The sequence below is a fragment of the Berghia stephanieae genome, chromosome 4 (genome assembly GCF_034508935.2).
Source record: "Berghia stephanieae isolate SIO BIC M18660-M18661 chromosome 4, UCSD_Bste_1.3, whole genome shotgun sequence".
Classification (NCBI taxonomy): Eukaryota; Metazoa; Mollusca; class Gastropoda; order Nudibranchia; family Aeolidiidae; genus Berghia; species Berghia stephanieae.
In genome coordinates this window covers 16,916,922-16,939,469 of record NC_088363.1, presented here as the reverse complement: position 1 = coordinate 16,939,469, position 22,548 = coordinate 16,916,922, and the positions used below count along the sequence as shown (strand labels likewise).

General features: G+C 36.8%; 1 protein-coding gene across 1 annotated transcript; it reads left to right on the top strand.

Annotated features, from left to right (window-relative positions):
• Nucleotides 1-2,453: 2,453 nt before the first annotated feature.
• On the top strand, nt 2,454-17,193 carry LOC144970119 (uncharacterized). The gene is made up of 4 exons (XM_078909365.1): nt 2,454-2,586; nt 12,515-12,728; nt 13,536-13,783; nt 14,783-17,193. Exons 1-4 carry the CDS (start codon nt 2,578-2,580, stop codon nt 15,044-15,046), a joined length of 735 nt encoding a protein of 244 aa, XP_078765491.1. The 5' UTR covers nt 2,454-2,577; the 3' UTR covers nt 15,047-17,193.
• Nucleotides 17,194-22,548: the final 5,355 nt, after the last annotated feature.

Here is a 22,548-nt window from a genome sequence, read left to right as displayed (position 1 = left end):
CGACTTTGGTAGATCGAGCAGACATGCCTGGAACCTTTTGATTAAACTCAATCCAGATAAGCCAAAGCCAAACCCCAGTGCATCACCCATAAGCGTGGAAAAAATAGCCCAACAAATAAAACAACGAAGCACGCACACTCCAAATCATAAATTCGAACGTGACATTAGACATAAATATCGAGAAATATACAACAGCCTACCAGAATATAGCTTTTCAGCCTTACCAATATCGACAGCTGAAACAGAAACTTCCATAAAACAAATGAAAGCAGGAAAGGCAGCCGGTGTAGACGGAGTGTACCCGGACATGATAAAGACATTGGGGCCAAATGCTATCAACTGGCTCTCGTCTGCATTTTCGGAGATAATTGAAACAACCAACTATCCCTCTAACTGGAAACAAGCAAAGTTCTTAGCCATCCTGAAACCAAACAAACCAGCTGAAGATCCAACCAGCTACCGACCAATATCCCTTCTCTGTTGCTTCTTTAAACTGTTAGAGAGAATAATGCTCACAAGAGTATCTCCTAAATTTGACAACAGCATCCCACCAGAACAAGCAGGCTTCAGATCAAACAGAGATACTACAGAACAAGTGCTGGCACTGACATCCTACATAGAAACAGGATTCGAACAGAAAATGAAGACAGGGGCTGTATTTATCGATCTCTCAGATGCATATGATACTGTTTGGCACATAGGCCTCATGTTTAAACTGTCAAAAATAATAGACTGTAGAAAAACACTAAAACTGCTGAACAAAATGGCCGGAAAAAGAAGCTTCTCTGTATGCCTAGGTAATAACACCAGCAAATCTAGGATGATTAGGAATGCCGTCCCACAGGGATCAGTCCTCGCCCCGAGCCTCTCTAACATCTATATCAGCGACCTTCCTGAAACAAGATCCATGAAGTTTGGATATGCAGACGACATAGCCATTGCCTTTAAGTCAAAAAACAAACAAGAAATACAATCAGTACTTAGTTAAGATTCAGACACTCTACACCAATACTTCAAAACATGGTTCCTGAAGATGAACACTACAAAAACAGTGTCAACCATGTTCCACCTCAACAATGCAAAATCAAAGGACCAACTTAAAGTAACTACAAATGACACCATTCTACCCTATGATGCAAACCCAAAATACCTATGGGTCACTCTGGATAGGTCACTGACCTATAAACACCATCTGGAGAACACTGCACATAAACTACAACGACGAAACAACTCATACGGAAACTCGCTGGTACATCCTGGGGAGCCCCTGCAAAAGTCCTAAGAACATCATCACTAGCCCTATGCTATAGCGTCGCTGAATACTGTGCCCCAGTTTGGACTCGCAGTGCCCATGTACATAAAGTGGACACTCTACTTAATGATACTATGAGAACCGTCTCGGGAGCCCTAAAATCCACACCAATAGCATGGCTACCAACCTTAAGCGGCATTGCTCCCCCTCACCTCCGTAGAGAAGAAGCAACACAAAAACAACATGAGCGCCTTGACAACATCTCATACACAACACCGCTCAAACAAGTCACAGAAATGGCACCGAAAACCTCACGCCTTAAATCAAGGAAACCTTTTTATGGCTCAAAATTAGAAGATTTCGATATCGCCGAGACCTGGAGAAAGGAATGGACTGACTGCCCGCCAAAGGGTAGCGCAATAATCAACGACCCCTCTATCCAACCACTGCCGGGATTCCACGAGCTGACAAGAAAGCAGTGGGTACATGCAAACAGGATCAGATCCCGACACGGCAGGACAGCGACAAACCTATACCGCTGGGGCTACCGAGATTCGCCCAAGTGCACAGCATGTGGTGGTGCCAAACAAGATATGGACCACTTGGTCCTGCACTGCCCGTCCACAGCCGTGCCAGGGGGCTATAATACCGTCCATCAAGGAGGACAAAAATACCTGGACTGGAGTGAAACGGTTCACTTGGAGGTGTAACCATAAGAAACTACTACTATGGCAATCGATAACCCAGGACTTACCAAAAAAGATAGAGATAAAAATAGATAGACAGATAGATAGATAGATCGATAGATAGACAGACATATATATATAATATATATATATATATATATATATATATATATATATATATATATAAAAGAGAGAGGGAGAGAGAGAGAGATAGATAAGATAGATAAGATAGATAGAGAGGGGGGGGGGTTTATAGATAGATTAAATAGATAGATATAGATATAATTAGATAGATAGATAGATCAGACAGATAGATGTATAGATAGATAGATACAGAGAGAGGGAGAGAGATAGATAAGATAGATAGAGAGAGAGAGGTATATAGATATAGAGAGAGGGATATATAGATAGATTAAATAGATTAGATAGATTAGATTGGAAGCGAAAGAAATTAGAGAAGAAGAACTGGAGCTCTTCTTTGAAAAAGTTATATTTTGGTTTCATCCAGTGCGCTTTTTGACGTGAACAAACGTTCCTTTTTTTTCGTTTTGCAAACTTTCCTGAAATTTACTGAACCACAGAACCACTGAACTTGCAATATCTTTTAAGATATATACACTTTAGTACATTGCCGGAGCAATGAATAATGTGAGATGTTTTCTTTTCATGTAAATTGTAGCCAAGCATTTTTTCTATCATTGTTTGATTTTTTTGGTCTGCACCACTGACACTAGACTCTAGAGAGCTGCGCCGGGGTTACCAATACTTAGCTTCATCCTTTCTAATCATTCGTTTGGACAGAAAAAAAACCCCAAAAAAACTTAACGCTTACCGTCAAAAGCAGTTTAGATTTGAAGATGCATTTGTTTTCTATCAAAAAACATCCGGTACTAGACAATTTTTGATGAATTTCAAAAGTTGTGTTTGAAATTATATCAAGAGAGCCTCGCCTTTGGCCTACCAACCTCCGCTGCACGTCCAACTCGCCTTGAGCATGCATTCACGTAAAATATAAAGATTTTTTTTAAAAACCTACCTCTGTTTCAAAAACTAGCATCTTTCACCTTTCTAAGAAACATTTTGATTTTTCAGAACTTTAGTTCGTTAAAAAATACCGGCCAATCTGACCCGTTGAGTCGAATGAAAACGAAATTTTGTTGTTTACACGGTTCAAAGGAAATGCCGTAAATAAGCTTTCATGGACTTCCTGTGTTGTTTTTACAGTGTCACGTGACCGTTTTAGAAATTTGTCGTTTGCTACAAATAATTAGACCGGTAGGGGGTAGATATTTTCGTTGGAGCAGAGAAAAAGTGAGTATTATTTCTTGGACTTGTAGAGAGGCCTAGGGTCCACCAGCAGTCAAGTTTATTGAATAAAAGAAAAAAAGGCCTTTTTACTGCACTAATGCACCAAATTGCATACCTATCTATGGACACTTTGTTCCGTATCTTTTTCCCAATAAACTTTTTTAAAAACCTGGGGCCAGGGTTGCTAGTTTGGCCTCCTGGTGGCCAAATTTGAGAAATTTGGCCTTTTCCCAAGCCATTTGGCCTCCAAATTGCCTCCTGTAACCAACTTTTTGGCTTCCTCTGACTTTCCCCGTTATATCGTTTTACTCTGGTACCGGTAAAACTTATTTTATTTGGCAATCTAAATATCTAAATGCAACACGTGCTAACGCCACAGATTGCATTTGCTAATGCTTCTATATGTACGAATTTTCCTTATCCTATCTAAATTGTTTAACAAATCTAAAGAGTTTTCGCGAGGCTAAGGTGGGTTTGGTGGTATTTGGGCTCCTGCCGAGGAATCTGGCTTCTTGCTATAGCTAGTTTGGTCTCTTACTCAAAAATGATCTGGCAACCCTGCCTGGCTAGGCGGAACCTTGATAACAGAAATGGGCGCCACACGATTTCGCGAGGAATTAAAAATGAAAACAATTAGGATATAATTTCAACACAACTTTTGAAATTCATCAAGGATTGTCCATTACCGAATGTTTTTTGATAGAAAACAAATGCATCTTCAAATCTAAACTGCTTTTGACGGTAAGCGGTAAGTTTTTATTTATTTTTCTGTCCAAACGAATGATTTGTCCTGGTTATAGAAGCTAAGTATTGGTAACACCGGCTCAGCTCTCAATATCCTAAATTTTTTCTTGATTCATTCCTCGCGAAATTGTGTGAGTTTGCGTCTGTTTACAAGGTGTCGTCGCAAAAAAAAAACAAAACAACAAAGGTTTAAATTTTAAAAAAAGTTTATTGAGAAAAAGAGACAGAAAAAAGTGTACCAAGATAGGTATGCAATTTTTTGGTGCATTAGATTAGTGCAGTAAAAATTGGTGCGCAAAATTAGTTCGTAGCGGATGCGAGACTGTGAGTGTGTGTGTGTCTCTTTCTTTTTTTTTTTTTTTCTTTTTTTTTGGGAGTGCCTACGTACACGGTAACGGGGCATCAAGCCTTAGGATCTACGTACACGTAAACTGGTTTACCATTGCAACACATGCAATAGATGGTCCTCGCTGTCGTGACCGCGTGCGCACGCGCTCGTGTGTGTGTGTGTGTTATTTTTTAAAAAATCAAAACAATTTTAACCATTAATGGCGAGATTCCATCTTACACTCCCCAAACTCCAGATCTTAGTCTTAATGTTATCAAAGACAAGCTTTGCGATTTATAGTTTAATTGAAGCCCGAGTCGAAATATACTCTTACTACTGCTCTCTTGATGGAAACGATTTATTCTGCATCAGCAATCTGGAGAAAAAAATCAGTGTCACTGTAAAAGGTTAAAATTTCACGAAGTACGCACCGTGAACACCGCTGTAACAATCCTTTGATCTACGTCATCAGGCAACCCATTGTTTCTTTCTTCTTTTCCCATTCCCCCTTACTATCCCCCCATCCCCCCACCCATCTCTCTCTCTCTCTCTCTCTCTCTCTCTCTCTCTCTCTCTTGTCATAGTGTTATCCCTTCCCCTTCCCATCTCATTGTAAAATGAAAACGTTCTGCTGTTTGCAGATACATGTATGATTGTTTTGTATTTTCTCTTTCACTAGGATAGGATTAAAAACCAAGACATCAGGTAATGGGTGTCTAATGCCAAAGTATAGATTCTCTCTTTGGCCAATTTAGTCACGCATGTGGCAGCCCACCTATTTATTATGTTCTGCCTATAACACACAATAAGTGGGATTTTGGGGGTGGGTACGAAAGAAATCAAGGTCATAAGTAACCGTGCACAAGAGCTGTATCGGGAATTGGTTTCTGGGGGTCTTGCAAATACCAAAATATTTTATGGAAAGCTCTTTCGAACTCCAAGACATCTGGTTTGTTTTGCTATCTTGGAACAAACGAAACAGAGATGTCTTGATGTGTGACCTAGTTGTTTGATTTTGTGACCTGGATGTAAGGTTTTGTGACCTAGATGTATCCTTTTGTGTGTGCAAGCCATGCGGGTATGTACAGCGATAGCTTGCCAGTTGAGGAAAAAAAAGGAAGAAGCAGCGTATCCGCATTTGAAAAACAAAACAAAAAAACCTGAGAAAACAAAACAACTTAACCTTTTAAAGGCGAATATCAATCTTACTTGGACCAAAAATAAAATCTTACCGTTTTCATCAAAAGACAAAAAAGTTACAATTTAAAAACTTGAGCTTTTATATGTGACCCTACGCCTCGAAGCGGTATTAAGTCGGGATTTGGAAAACGAAGAAAACCGGTTTTAAAGTGGAAATGGTCAAAATGATCAAATTTCAGTTTTTGGTTGTTTCATAAACTACAATCATTTTTCTACATGAAAACATAATAATTCAACATAAATATTGAGGATAAGTTATATATAAATTTAAAGTTTAAAAATGCAACTACCAGTGAAACATTCAAAACAAGAGTTGACTTTCTCTCAGAGAGCCAAGCCACCATTTCTAAGGCTTAGTAATGTTAAGTCTTTTCCTCCACCAAGGGCGTGTCTTTATCATTCTCAGAGAAAGCATGACTGTCTCCACAATTTCATGGTTCAACCAATAATGAACTTTAAAAACTGTAAACAAGTCTAGGTTTTTCCTTGACAACTTTACAAATGAATGATTCTGATTGGTCAACACTCATCACATGCGCATGTTGACCATTAAAATGCCCGGGCGGTGTGTCATGACGTCAGCATGCGTGTGTTATTTATGTGTGTGTTTGTGCATTTCGATACACACCAAATGCTATTATTTCTTTGTCTAGCTGCATTGGTTACTGATCTAGGTGAGGGTCCTTTGTCCCTCTTTCTTTATTCATGATTGCCTAACTTACACTTACAGAGATTGTTGTAGGATAAACATTTCATATTAAGCAGAATAGTAAATAGAGCATGAAAAAAGTTAAATGTATGGATAGACAAGAGAAAGAGAGGCAGACCTATAAATGGATAAATATATATATATATATATATATATATATATATATATATATATATATATATATATATATATATATATATATATAATATATATATAAAGAGAGAGAGAGAGAGGAGAGAGAGAGAGATGTTCGTTTTGTCGTGCTTTCTCTGTATATTGAAAGAAGGCGAGGGGGTGGGGGGGTAGTCTTTTTAGACAATCAGCAATGTGGGTGAAGAACTTGAAGAACTTGAGAGATTCAATAACATGTTTTCATGTAAGGCATTACACAATAAGCCCCACCCCCTCCTCCTGAAGCTGTCATCTGTCTCAAAATGGAACAATGCAATGTATAATTTGACCAGCCCATTTCTTTAATTGCACTCATTTGTCAATATGTTTCCAGTTGATTGACTATGACTTACTTTCTCTCTACCCTCCCCCTCTCGATCCTTTTTTTCTTTATCTCTCTCTCTCTCTCTCTCTCTCTCTCTCTCTCTCTCTCTCTCTCTCTCTCTCTCTCTCTCTCTCTCTACTCTTCTCTCTTGCTCGCTCTCTCACGTGTGTGTGTGTGTGTGTGTATTTTATTCTCTCATTCTCTCTCTTCCTCTCCCATCCTCTTTCTTGATATTTCTTTCCCTGCCCACCCGGCTTCACATAGTTTCAAAACTGTACTTTGAAATTATAAATCCTTCTTTAACTTTTGGCATTTTGAAACCGTATTTCCTCTGATAAATAAGACAAAAATGTCACATTAAAATTCTTATTTCATTGATTCTTTATTTAAATACAAAAATATCCTCAAAAAGTGAGCAATGTCATAAAATTGTCGCCATTAATTTTTTTTTTTTTGTGTGTGTGTTTTATTTATGTTAAGGACATCTTACATAATGATAAATAACTACAAAGGTAATACTTGGAATATTTCAAAGAATTGTATGTACATTATCAACTGTATACTCTAAGCTCATGCCAGATTCAGTGATGCCAAAACTCCGGTTTCACCGGAAAAACAATCCGGTCTGGAGTAAAAAATTCCGGGTTACGGGCAAATTCTGTCGAATTCCAGTGATACCCCCCGCCCCCCCGTCCCGTCCAGTCACTACTAATACAACCATCACCACAACATCATCTTCATTACCACTACAACTACAACCACCACAACCACATCATCATTACCACTACAGCAGCAACCGTAACCACCACATCATCATCACTATCATCACTACTACTACAACCACAACCATCACTACTTCTACAACCACCACCACCACACTATCATCACTACCACTACTCCAGAACCACCACCACCACATCATCATCATCATCATCACTACCACTCCTACAACAACCACCACCACATCATCACTACTACTACTGCAACTATCACTACCACTACTACTACAATCACATCAAAATATTGAGCTTTTATATAGCGCAATATCCACTTAACGTGCTCAAAGCGCTTTACAAGGGGTCCCTGGTCAACAGCAACATTTAACATGTAGGACGAGACATGACGCCTGTTAGGCGATATTACAATTTTTCGGACAAAGACAACGCTGTTAACGGCCAGGTACTCATTTTACACCTGAGTACGGTGAGAGAATGTGAGTAAAGAGTCTTTTCCAAGGACTCAACTATGCGTCGAGCGAGGCTCGAACCCAGGACCTTCCGATCCGAAAGCGAGTGTCATACCACTAGACCACATAGCCGCACATCACCATCCCGACCACCACTACTGCACCAACCACCACATCACCATCCCTACCACCAGTACTGCAACAACCACCACATCACCATCCATGTCCCGACAACTACAACCACCATTACATCATCATCTCTACCACCACCATCACATCACCATCCCTGCAACTACTATTACAACCACCACAAAACCACCCCTACCACCACCAATACTACTGCAATCAGTGTTGCAAGCGCCGTAAAAACACTTCAAACAAATTTAGCTCAAATATCTATCTCTCCTCTCTCTCTCTCTCTCTCTCTCTCTCTCTCTCTCTCTCTCTCTCTCTCTCTTTCTCTTCTTTCTCTTTCTCTTTCTCTTTCTCTCTCTCTCTCTCTTCTCTTCTCTCTCTCTCTCTCTCTCTCTCTCTCTCTTCTCTCTTCTCTTTCTCTCTTTCTCTCTCTTCTCTCTTCTCTCTCTCTCTCTCTCTCTCTCTCTCTCTCTCTCTCTCACACACACACATACACACGTACACATACACAAATCAATAAATTGCGATCACTGGATTAATTTTTATGTTCACCTTCCTGCACTTGCCAATGATAGCTAATAACAAATACATTGACCTCAAACTTTAGCCTCGTTGGTTTTTAAAGTTGGTGTTGCTCTACTTATCACTTGATGCACTTTTAGCACTCTCTCTCTCTCTCTCTCTCTCTCTCTCTCTCTCTCTCTCTCTCTCTCTCTCTCTCTCTCTCTCTCTTCTCTCTCTCAAACACACACACACACTACAACCACCACCACCGCATCTTCATCACGACCACTACTACTACAATCACCACCACCATCACATAATCACTGCCACTACTACTTCAACCACCACCACCACATCATTATCACTACTACTACAACCACCACCACCACATCATCATCACTACCACTACTACCACCACCACATCGTCATTACTACTACAACCACTACCACTACATCATCACTACTAGTACAACCACCCACACCACATCATACTACTACTACAACCACTGCCACTACTACAACCACATGCACAGTCACCACCACATCATCATCACTACCACTACTACTACTACAACAGCCATTATGACATCATCATCATCACTACTACTATTACTACTACTACTACTACTACTACTACTATTACTACTACTACTACTACTACACTACTATTACTACACAACCACCACACAACATCATCCTCATTTCCATAATTATGTTTTGGAGCTTTTCTTCACTTGAAATCAGGAAACTTTGGGGTTGTATTTGGCAATGTGTTCATATATCAGAAAATATTTGTAATCAGTTATCTATTTAGATCTATACAATATGTAAACACAATACCAAATATCATCCCAATTCCCTTTTTGTGTGTGCGGAAATTCCTCTTTCGGCATTGAAATTCCTCCGAGTGGTGTCTGAAATTTATGTGAGTCAAATTAAAAATTGGCGTCTCTGCTAATTTTACTATTCTCGTCAAATTTTCAATGCCCGTATTGTCATAGTTGGGCAATGAATAATCAGAATTTTATAACTTTGGTATCAAAATTTTAAGCATAATATAAGCTATGATTGGGTACCAAGAACCCAAAATTGAAAAATCCGACTTAATACCTTTTTGAGGCAGAGGGTCACAAGAGCAATATCCACCCAACGTGCTCAAAGCGCTTTTTATCAATATTCTTACTGCTCTTATGGTGGAAACGTTTTTTTTTTCTGCGTTAAAAAATAATATAAATGAAGACTATTATTTGAAAAGAAAAAAAATCAGTGTCACTGGCAAAGGGTTAATTGCAGTACTCCTGCATCCTGTGAGACTCCTACGGCACATAGCAATCAACAATACTAAGTTGAAAAAAAAAAAGGAGGGGGGGGTGGGGGGAAGAGAGCAAACCCAGTAGCAATGCAACCTTTAGCGGCGAAATTCGATCTTTGGCCTAACACCAAATCTTCTTTCATTAAAAGACAAGTAACGGCAAAACGATTATAGACAATTGAAGTCCGAGTTGCGATAGTCTGACTGCTCTCTTGGTGGAAACGCTGTATTCTCCGTTAACAATCATAAAGATAAAAGCAAACTATTATCTGAAAGCAAAAAATTAGCTTCGCTGTTAAGGGGTTAAGAACACCTGCCAGCATCCTTGACATGCTCTACGTCACCAAGGTCACCAAGCGACACGTCTCCCTTTCGTCTTCATGCAACCCCCACCTCCACTCTCACGGTGGTGGTGGCGGCGGATAAAAAAGGCCTTTTTTCTTTCATTCAATCAACTTGACTGCTGTTGGACCCTAGTCCTCTCTACAAGTACAAGAAATAATACTCACTTTTTTTCTGCTCCAACGAAAATATCTACCCCCCACCGGTCTAATTATTTGGAGCAGACGACAAATTTCTCAAAACGGTCACGTGACACTGTAAAAACAACACAGGAAGTCCATGAATGCTTATTTACGGCATTTCCTTTAAACTGTGTAAACAACAAAATTTCGTTTTCATTCGACTCAACGGGTCAGATTGGCCGGTATTTTTTAACGAACTACAGTTCTGAAAAATCAAAATGTTTCTTAGAAAGTTGAAAGATGCTAGTTTTTGAAACAGAGGTAGGTTTTAAAAAAAAATATTTATCTTTTGCTTGAATGTGTGCTCAAGGCGAATTGGACGTTCAGCAGAGATTGGTAGGCCAAAGGCCCACCTCTCCAGCCGTCTACTCTGACTCTACTACTGAACTGACCACTGACACTGCACTGAATTGCCGAGCCCAAGCCTTACTGTTTCAGTTTCGCCTTTCCTTCTTACCTTGATCTGTCCCTCCAGGAAAATGCCATTGCCCCCTCCCCATATTATGCCAGAAACGAAAAAAGCGGAGATTTGTTGTCTGCCAGTTCTCCTGATAACTGATAACGATGCAAAAATTTAAAAAAGAAAAACACATTTAAAAGTAAGCAAGGAGCAGAAAGAAAAAATAAAGATTACAACATAGATCTCAAATCAAAACATGAAAAGCCACTAGAAATTGACGCAATCAACATCTGAATACCAAAAAAGAAGAAAATGCATATGAAGTTTTATGCAACAACTGTTACTGTTAGGCCTGTCACTCCACTATTTCAATTTCAGTTCTAATCTATGATACTGATAATGATTAACATTAATTTTATTTCTTACTTGTTTGTTTGTATTTTTTTTTTTAAATGTTTTTTAGGCCTGTATGTAATTATATTATTATCATGCCCCTACCCCCCCCCCCCCCCCCCCAAAGACAAAAAAAAAAGAAAGAAAAAGGTCAGAAGAGAGATTGTAAGTTGTTGGCTGTACAACACAAAAATTAGAATTTTCTTTTTTTAAAAATAAATTTAAAACAATTTTTGTTTGGACGGCTAATAACTTGCAATCTTTGTCTTCTTTCTCTTTACTCTCTCTCTCTCTCTCTCTCTCTCTCTCTCTCTCTCTCTCTCTCTCTCTCTCTCTCTCTCTCTCTCCTCTCTCCTCTCTCTCTCTCTCTCTCTCTCTCTCTCTCTCTTTCTCTCTCTCTCTCTCTCGCTCCTCACATAAAGAAACTGTTCCACAAATGAAAATGTTTTACGTCGGGAGGCAAAATCTTGTTCTGTTTCGAAAAAATTGAAGAATTAAAAAAAAAAAGATAACTAAAAAAAAAAAGAAGAAGAAGAAGAAAACTAAAATGGACGGCCAACAACTTTATCTGGGGGTATAGGGGGCATTAAAATAATTTAATTATAAGGCCTAAAAAAAAAAGACAAACGAAACATCCCTCTTCTCCCCAAAAAAAAATAAACAAAAAGAAAACAAAAAACAAATATAACAAGAACAGATAGCAAAAAAAACAAACTAGTATTAAGTAAAAAGAAGAAAAAAATGTGCACCTTCAATATAAACAGTTCCATAAACGAAAATATGGTTTAACGTCGGGAATCCAGAATCTTGGGTCTCCCTAGCCAAAATGAGGGGGGATGATAATATTATTACATTACTAGCCTAAAAAAACCAAAACAAGTCATCATAGTTTTATGCACATCGGATCATGTTTGTCTTATCATATAATTAATGCACTTGGACACCTAGACCCCTTGAGGAATATATTTCTCTTATTTGGGAAATGACTATTTGTCTATTTAATCAAAAGGATTTTTAAAGATTGATTATTGTTTTGCCGGAAATTTAAGAGAAACCAATTATGTGCATTCATAGAAATGACAATATTTAGATCAGAACTCATTTAAATTCTAGTTATGTCATGGTCTTGACCATGCTATCACAATAGATGTTAACATTGCTAAGAAAATCAACTGGATTTAAAGATAAAGACGAATTTATTGCAGAATTTCATGTCAAAATACTGACATGCTTTTTTGGGTTCAGCTTCTGGCTCAGACTCATATCAAAGATAAGTGTCAATAAGCAGCTAGTATCCCTCAAGTCAATTTTTGTTTCTCCATTCCTTTTTTTCACAGAAAAATAATTCATATGAGTTGAATGCTCAACATCACATCCCACATCAATCAAGTAGTGATGCCCAAAAACCTTTGATTGATGTGGCACGGTCATACTGCAAGAATCTCAACCCTTCAACACCAAAAACTGGCTCCTTCATTTCTCCTAAAGACAAAGATATGAAGGAAAATAAATCAATTCCAGTATCGGGTCTAGGGTATTCTAGTTATCCTGGTAAGTAAAAAAAATTGATAGATGGATGTTTTCACGTGCAAGGGCTCTTACTGTGCAGCTATGTGGCCTAGTGGTATGACACTCACTTTTGGATCGGAAGGTCATGGGTTCGAGCCTCGCTCGGCGCATAGTTGAGTCCTTACTCATATTCTCTCACTGTACTCAGATGTAAAACGAGTACCTGGCCATTAACAGCGTTGTCTCTGTCCGGAAAAAAAATTGGGATGTCGCCTAACATGCGTCATGGCCCGTCCTAAATGTGAAATGTTGCTGTTGGCCAGGGACTCCTTGTGAAGTGCTTTGGGCACGTTTAGTGGATATTGCCCTATAAAAAGGTCAATTAAACTTTTTTTTTTTTACTCTTATTATTCGGGTGTTATGAGTTGAAATTTAAAAAAACTCCAACATGCAAGGGAAAAATCTGAAGGGTAAAGCACAGTTGATGATGGTTTTAATTTTTTATTTGTTTTATTGTTATTCATATAAATGATACCCAAGTAAGAGATAATCCCTTGACTGTCTCTCAAGTAATACAGCAGACCCCTATTAGGAGTTGTATGAGTGTCGGACCAGTATTGATCATGGGTTTAGCCAATGTTTTTTTTCTTATAAATAAGAGTCCACCCACTAAGTAATTTGACATATTGACCTATCCAAGGGACAGCAAGCAACAGTGGTCTATGGGCATTTTGTTTTTAAGGACTATTCTTGATTGCCATCATGCCAAATCTTAAAAGGAAATAATCTTTATGCTTATTGTTACTTGAAAAATATAATTATTTTGGCTTTTTCTGTTTCATAATTTAGCTCATGGAAGTTCTTACACATGGAAAGCCAATCCAGAGTCTGGAAATAAAACACCTGTTCCTACCAACCCGTTTTCAAGAGAAAATAACCCGTACAGTTGGAAAGCTTCTACCAAGACATCTGACTCTCAAACTGGAACCTCCAAAAATGCCGACACTTCAGTGGGTCCATCTTTTCCACGTCCCCCTAGAATCTCTCTGCCAAAATCATCCGCAAAGCTGGAACCTTTGACAGTGTCAATCTCAAAGGTAAATTTTTGTATCTGGTACTGGCATGTAGAACAATAATGGAGGACGAATATTTCTCTCCTCTTTTGTTATATAAGTTAAAGCTCAGTTGGTAGGTTATTGAAGGATTGGTGGATTAATAAGGACACTGAGCACTTCCTCGTAAGATGATAGTGTGCTTAATAAATTATTATTATTATTATTATTATTATTATTATTATCATTATTATTATTATTATTATGGACAGTTAAGTTAGATTGGATGCTTTTCCTTTCTGCCTAACGCATGTATTTTTCACTTGTAAATCCTTTATACTCGGTTTGCTTATTTGAGCTTCTTTTGTTTTCTAGTATTTACTGTTCCTATTCAATATGTACCCCAAATCACTCACATTAAAATAAAAAATCCATCTAACATTGAATTTCAATTTTGTTTGAGTTGGTAACGTATATTTTGATAGCAAACCTACTGTAGCACCAGTGATTCCTAAAGCGGTGGCATTGTAAGTAGAATGATAATAAAGATGAAGGATAATATAAACATGTTTTATTCATTAACTTAATAACACATACCATTTCATATAACTGAAGAGATTCCAGCTTTAAGGTCTACAGGCACCAATGGATTCTTTAATTTTTAAACAAACTGCTTTATATTCTCATGATAAGTTTAATAATGCAGGCATTATACATCGTTTTAAAAATATAGTTATTCTGTAAATTGAGATCCAGAATTCGATCCAAGACTTAGAGACAATTTTCTTTTAAAGGTCTATTATCCAAAAGCACTTTACACTATCAAGAGACAATTTATTCCTAACTTTAAATGGGTTGTTCATTGAGTTGTAAGCCAGTGATAATATTTGTAAAAGAGAAATTATACTGAATGTGTTAAGAAAAGTGTTTTTATATCAATTAGATCATTGATTTTGTGTTACAATTGATAAATAATATGTTTATCGGAAACTGATTGTATTGTAAAGATCCTAGCTTATTTTTGAAAAATTGTTAATTTTTCAGAACTCTGATTCCCGCTCCGTCAGTGATTTTCTCCAACAAAGTCCACTACAGCCTTTTTCCCCTACAGGAAATTCAAGGGAATGTACATGCCATCGCAGCCCTAAAGTGATACTTTGTCAGTCATGTGGCCTCATTCAGAGGGGCCGTTTGAGCATGGCCTGCACAGTACACCCAAGACAGGTTTTCTTAATGGATCTCAACTGCTGCTCAGGTTGTAAGTCTACAAGCTTGAAAGAAATCTGCGATGCAAAAAAAATAGGATGATTATATAAAATGTGACACAAAAGAAATACTATCTGAATATATGAAGTAAACCTGTACATTTTAAATATACAAATATAAAGAAGAAACACATGATCTATGGTACAACAAAAAAATGTGTAGCAACTTACAAACCACCACCTTTGTTATGCACACCATTACATTCCTTAAATTTGCTGCGATGGTTTCACATTTATTTGTGATACAGCAATTGAACACAATTAAATTTTCTGAATTTTGCATTGCCAGTCTTATTTTTATGAATTGATCTTTCTTGCACATTTTTCATTATTTCCGAAAAGTTGACATATTGTTTTTGTTTCAATATTTCTATGCACCATGAAACATACATGAGACTGTGCCATAAGATCATTATTTTTGTAACACTGTCCACAAAAACTACTCCAATATGAAGGCAGAATAGTTTCTCAAAGGTTCCAATAATTGTGGAAAAGTATCAACACTTTAAAAAGCGATAACTACTATAATTTTGATGATTGATGATCAGTTTTTAGCTTACTTTTCATTATTCAACCCATAGAATTTGATTACGGCTTCTTTTATTTTTTCATTGTTTTTCTAAATATCTTAGTATTTGTGTGTTTTTGTACAAATGTTATGAATACAACCTTTTGGCACCGCTTCATATATGAAAACTGTCATTCTCAGCATAATTGTTCTCAAGTATGATGTTTTTAGTTGAAACTGACAAAGGCGTAAGGATTATACAAAGGGTGCTTTTTATCTTACACTCTGTACTAGCTGCATTTTAAATATAATTGAATTCCACAAATGTTATATATGGCTCAGTATAAGTATAATTCAGGGATATAAACATTTCAAGACTTGACAAATTTTTATTTTGAAATATGGATCAACTTTTATTTTGGTCCTAGTTTTCTTTTCTTCCTGGCTTGTTATTAACCTCCTCTTTCCCCTTCATCTCATCTTCATTATGTAATTGATAAAATCTCATTATGCACCCGTATTTGGCTTTTTTATTTGAAATTTATTTTTAAACGGCACTTCATCAAAGGATGCAATTGTCGGAAACAGAAAATAGTTAAGAATTAATACTTGAAAAGAAAAGTCACCAAATAAACTGTAGAACAGAGTAGGAGAATGAGACTGAGGATTTACAGTTACAGGTTTAAATTCTTGTTCTTCAACTTTCAATTCAGTTACTGTCTTTTTTTGTCACATAAATAATGCCAGTTTTGCTAACACTACACATAATTTTGTTTATTATTGATAGTATATGGCATTCCTGTCCGTTTTCCATTAAAGTTTTGTGATCAGGATTTAACATTTCTGGATTTAATACAAAATGACACTTTTGAATTCTGATGATTTCAAAAGAGTATAATGTTTTCTTTTTTTTTTTTTTTTTTTCAAAATAATATTTGTGAATTATTAATTTTTTCTCATACCTTTATGTTGTCTAATTTTATATGATATATTCAGTATTATAACTTCCTACCTTTGAAGCCCTGTTGTAATTTTGCATACAGGTGCCTTTATTCTTTATCATTCTCTAGCACTGTGGCATCTAATCTTGTTCCTGCAATGTTATAAAAACGTCAATGTATTGCCGTGTATGAAACAGTATTATGAGTTTGAGATTATTTGGGTTTTTTTTCTATTTTGAACTATAACAAATAATGTTCATATTTTCAAAACCATATGTATATAATTTTACTTTTTAAATCTCTTATGTATGTGCTTTCACTTTTTAAATCCAGATTAAAAAACATAGGGAAATTTCACGAGGTTAGATTAACATTGTTGATTTATACTATATCCCCCAAAGATACCTATTGTGATTCACTTACACTTTACTAGTCAATAAATGCTTGCTTATCACATCAGAAAGGTGCTCTAGATCACAATCATGTATAGACTTGCCTACCAGTATGATATTTTATAGTTTCCATACATTGTTTTGTCCAGAATGCGCAAATATGATAAAATAACAATGTGGATGTGATTTGGTATTGCTGAGCAGCTGATAATAAAGACTCCAACTCTTACCCAGTCAGCTCCATCTTAAAGTTATGATATTATTTCTTGTCAGTTGCATTTTAGGCCAATGAAAATATGAAATTTATTTTTTTATCTAGTGTGGTGTCCAGGGTCCCTCAACAAGAATAGCCCAATGCCAAGCCAGCGGGTCGTAAAAGGCGACTAATGGTGTGTGACTCATCTTTTTGAGTCACCTGGTCCTCCAGGTTGGGGGGTTGGCGAAGGGTTAACACCACTTCCATAAAACTCAAATTGTTACAGAAATACAGGCGGACAAATCAAATCCTTTTTTTTGCTCGGGCAACTGAAGAGTTTCTGCAATGACAGAATTTATTAAGGACAACAGACAAACTGAAAGGACTCTGCTGACCTGATGACGTCTTCGCCTAACAAGTAGCTTCCAATTGCGTCATGGAACATTCGCACCATGTATGAAGCAGGAAGATCAAGGGGAGGCCACGGGGAACAAGGAGAAGAATTAAAGAAGCTGATAAACAGAAAAGTGATAAGACGTGGAGCAAGATAAAAAAAAAGCTCAAGATAGAGAAGGATGGAAACTGTTTGTCTGTGACTTATACCCGGACCCAGGGGGAAAAAGGCAATGATTATGAAGATACTATTATAATTGATTTAAGAAGAACGAAAAAATAATTAGATCACATCTATTGCGTTGTTGTTTTTTTGGGTTGTTTTTTTTTTTTCTTCCAATTCCACTCATTTCCCTGTGATTGAGAACAATCCTTAGAGAAAGAAGGATACTGTTCTTGAAAGTGTTCATCTACTTCATCATTTTTACATTAACTTTTTCATTCCATGAACTTGCTGACCATTGTAGATTGCAATTTTAGAATGTCTCACGTCTGCAAGTTAGTTCTATTGATGATTATTGTATTTTGCCAATTCATTAACAGATGGTGCTGTACTTCATATCTACCTCCAAATGCTCCATACCAAAGAATTTTTTTTTACAAGAATTTTGTATATTTGTTGTTTGCTGATTTGAAAAAAAAAATCACTGATTATATTTGTTTTTATCTGAATGGTTTTAATCCGGTGCTATTGCTTTAAATTTGTTACATTTAACAACTGACTGCTGATGAGATCCTTTTCATATAATCGTTATTGCTCAAACTTTTGGGTTTTTTAAATCAAATTTAAATGCTAGTCATTTTTGTGCTTCACTCCTATCTGTAGCTGCTAGAAGCTGTGGACTGTAAAAAGTAATGTACAAAAATAAATGTAACGGCTTCAAAACAGAACAAAATACTTAATGCTGAACATTTCAGGCTCAAAACCTGTCTAATTTTGTTGTTAGCTGAAGATGGGCTTTAAGCCTGTTAGTAGTCTGCGCATTTTTTTTTTTTTTCTGTTGAAGCTGTGATACATTACATTTTCTACTTATATTGACAGTGCTGCCAACCATGTGGGGAAAAAAATGTATTCTTAAGTAATCATTGTCCTTTGTACATTTGTATGCATTTATGCTAAGCATCGTATGCATCTTCCATAGTGGGCAGGGAGGTACATGCTGTGTCTTCTATCCCACCACCCACCATGCCCGTTTTCCCATAGTCTTCTATCCCCTTGTATCTGTTTTCCAATATGATTTCTGTCTTTGTCTTGGAAAGAGATTACTTGGTGTTGTCCTGGCCCTGAGATGATATTTTTTTACCTCCTCAATCATCTCTCTGTTATGTATTATTATATTTTTTATTTTTAATGTATAATGTAAGCATTTGAGTGTGTTCCTCTTTGTCGGATTTTGTGCTTGTGTCCAGATGAGATTTATTGTTGATCTCAAACTAAGTACATTGGTGGTATGCTCTTGGAATCTACATCTGATCCCTATTTGTTCCCAGTTCCCCTATGTCTTACTTTTTCTTGGGTGCTTTAATTGTAATTCTAGAACTTTTTACTATCTCATTTTCTTCCTTTTTACTGGCGCTGATGTAAACTAAATGTGTTGCAAGCGCCGTAAAACCCTTAAAACCAAAAAAAAATCATCATCATCATTCCATAGGGGGCAGGGAGGCACTTACTGTGTCTTCCTGGGTGGGGCTCCTGACCTCCCATAGTGGGCAGGGAGGTACTTACTGTGTCTTCTATTCCTCTACATCTGGTTTCTAACATGCTTTCTGTCTTTGTCTTGGAATGAGATTACTTGGTTTTGTCCTGGACCTGGCCCAATGCCGTGGCTGAGAGGGAAACCTCCCATAGCGGGCAGGGAGGTACATGCTGTGTCTTCTATCACCCTGTATCTGTTTTCCAGTTGCTTTCTGTCTTTGTCTTGGAATGAGATTACTTGGTTTTGTCCTGACCCTGGCCGGAGTCCTTGACTGGGAGGGAAATGGTCAAATGTATAGTTATAGTTTTGGGAGATGATATTTTTTTTCTTGTAAATCATCTCTCTGTTATGCATTGTATTATGTTTAGTTTATATATTATATTATATTATATGATTTGTAAACATTTGATTGTGTTCCTCTTAGTTGGGACCTGTGCTTGTGTCTGGGAGAGATTTTTAGGCGATCTCAAACTAAGTTTTTTGATATGTGCTCTTGGAATCTACATCTGTTTCCTATTTTAACCAATTCCCCTTTGTCTTTCCTTTTCTTGGGTGCTTTAATTGTAATTCTAGAACTTTTTACTATCCCATTTTCTTCCTTTTTACTGGCGCTGATATGATCTTAATGTGTTGCAAGCGCTGTAAAACCCTAAAAAACAAACAAAACATGAGAGGGAAACAGTCAAATGTATAGTTAGTTTTGGGAGATGATATTTTTTTCCTTGTAAATCATCTCTCTGTTATGCATTGTATTATGTTTTCTTTACATTATAAATGATTTGTAGAACTTTTGAGTGTATTCCTCTTAGTGGGGATCCTGTGCTTGTGTCTGGATGAGACTTTTAGGTGATCTCAAACTAAGTACTTTGACGGTGTGCTCTTGGAATCTACATCTGTTTCCTATTTGAACTAATTCCCCTGTGTCTTACCTTTTCTTGGGTGCTTTAATTGTAATTCTGGAACTTTTTACTATCCCATTTTCTTCCTTTTTACTGGCGCTGATATGACCTTAATTATGTGTTGCAAATGCCGTAAAACCCTTAAAAACTATATAACAAACAAAACTGTGTCTTCTATCCCCCTCTATCTGTTTTCCAACATGCTTTCTATCTTTGTCTTGGAATGAGTTGACTTGGTTTTGTCCAGGCCCTGGCTGGGAGGGACACAGTCAAATGTTTAGTTAGAGTTTTGAGAGATGATATTTTATTCCTTGTAAATCATCTCTCTTTTATGCAATGTATTGTTTTGTTTACATATTATATATGATTTGTAAGCATTTGAGTGTATCTCTCTTAGTTGTGCATTTAGGTGATCTCAAACTAAGTTTGCGGGTGGTTGGATGGGAGCATCACCCTTGAATCATATACCTATGATGTTCGCATGGGTGTACGATCCGATAGTGATGTCGTTTCTTCTTCTCTTTACTAGCCTATCCTGCTTCTTTGGTTTGTGATTGTATTTTTGACAGGGGATATTTTTTTCCTGTAAATCTTCTGCCTGTTTGTTCTTGGTTATTTATAATTTAGCTTATGATATCTTTAGGTTATGATTTTGATTTACATTTGTACTATTTTTGTTAGATTGCTTGTTTTTTTGTTTCAGCGGTCTCTCATATAACCTCAATTGTGTTGGAAGAGACCTAAAGCAACAAACAAACAAACAAACAAATCAAACTAAGTTTTTTGATAGTGTGCTCTTGGAATATACAAATGTTTTCTATTTGAACAAATTCCCCTTTGTCTTACCTTTTCTTGGGCCTTTAATTGTAATTCTAAAACTTTTTACTATCCCATTTTCTTCCTTTTTACTGGCGCTGATATGACCTTAATGTGTTGAAAGCGCCGTAAAACCCTCAAACACAAAAACAGTCATCATCATCCTCATCATTCTGATTATTATTATTATTATTATTATTATTATTATTATTATTATTATTATCTGGCTGGGGTTCCTGACCTCCCATAGTGGGCAGGGAGGTACTTGCTGTGTCTTCTATCCCCTATATCTGTTTTCCAACTTGCTTTCTGTCTTTGTCTTGGAAAGGGATTACTTGGTTTTCTCCTGGCCCTGGCCTGAGTCCTAGCTGGGAGGGAAACAGTCAAATGCATAGTTATTGTTTTGGGAGATGGTATTTTTTCCGTGTAAATCATCTCTCTGTTATGTATCATTATGTTTGTTATTTTTAATGTATAATGTAAGCATTTGAGTGTATTCCTCTTTGTTGGATTTTGTGCTTGTTTCCCGATGAGACTTATAGGTGATCTCAAACTAAGTACATTGAGGGTTTGCTCTTGGAATCTGCATCTGATCCCTATTTGTTCCCAGTTCCCCTTTGTCTTCCTTTCTCTTGGGTGCTTTAATTGTAATTCTAGAACTTTTTACTATCCCATTTTCTTCCTTTTTACTGGCGCTGATATAACCTAAATGTGTTGCAATCGCCGTAAAACCCTTAAAAACAAGCAAACTTATTATTATTATTAATTATCATTATTATTATCAATTCATCATTATTATTATCATCTTCATCATCATCATCATTATTATAATATTATTATTATTATTATTAATCATCATTATCATTATTATTTGACTAATAATAATAATAATAATAATAATGATGATGATGATGGGTGGGGTTCCTTCTATCCCCTTATAGCTGTTTTCCAATTCGCTTTCTGTCTTTCTGGGTGGGGTTCTACCTCCCATAGTGGGCAGGAGGGTACATACTGTGTCTTCTATCCCCTTATATTTGTTTTCCAACATGCTTTCAGTCTTTGTCTTGGAATGAGATTACTTGGTTTTGTCCTGGCCCTGACCAGGGTCCTAGCTGGGAGGGAAACAGTCAAATGCATAGTTATTGTTTTGGGAGATGATATTTTTTTCCTTGTAAATCATCTCTCTGTTATGTATGTATTTCTATATTTGTTATTGTTAATGTATAATGTAAGCATTTGAGTGTATTCCTCTTTGTTGGATTTTGTGCATGTGTCCGGATGAGACTTATAGGTGATCTCAAACTAAGTACATTGGTGGTATGCTCTTGGATTCTACATCTGATCCCTATTTGTTCCCAATTCCCCTTTGTCTTACTTTCTCTTGGTTGCTTTAATTGTAATTCTAGAACTTTTTACTATCTCATTTTCTTCCTTTTTACTGGCGCTGATATGACCTTATTGTGTTGCAAGCGCCGTAAAACCTCAAAAACAAACTTTCTGTCTTTGTCTTGGAATGAGATTACTTGGTTTTGTCCTGGCCCTGGCTGGGAGGGAAACAGTCAAATGCATAGTTATTGTTTTGGAGATGATATTTTATTTCCTTGTAAATCATCTCTGTGTTATGTACTATTATTTTTTTTTTTTATTCTTAACATATGATTTGTAAACATTTGAGTGTATTCCTCTTAGTGGGGACTTGTGCT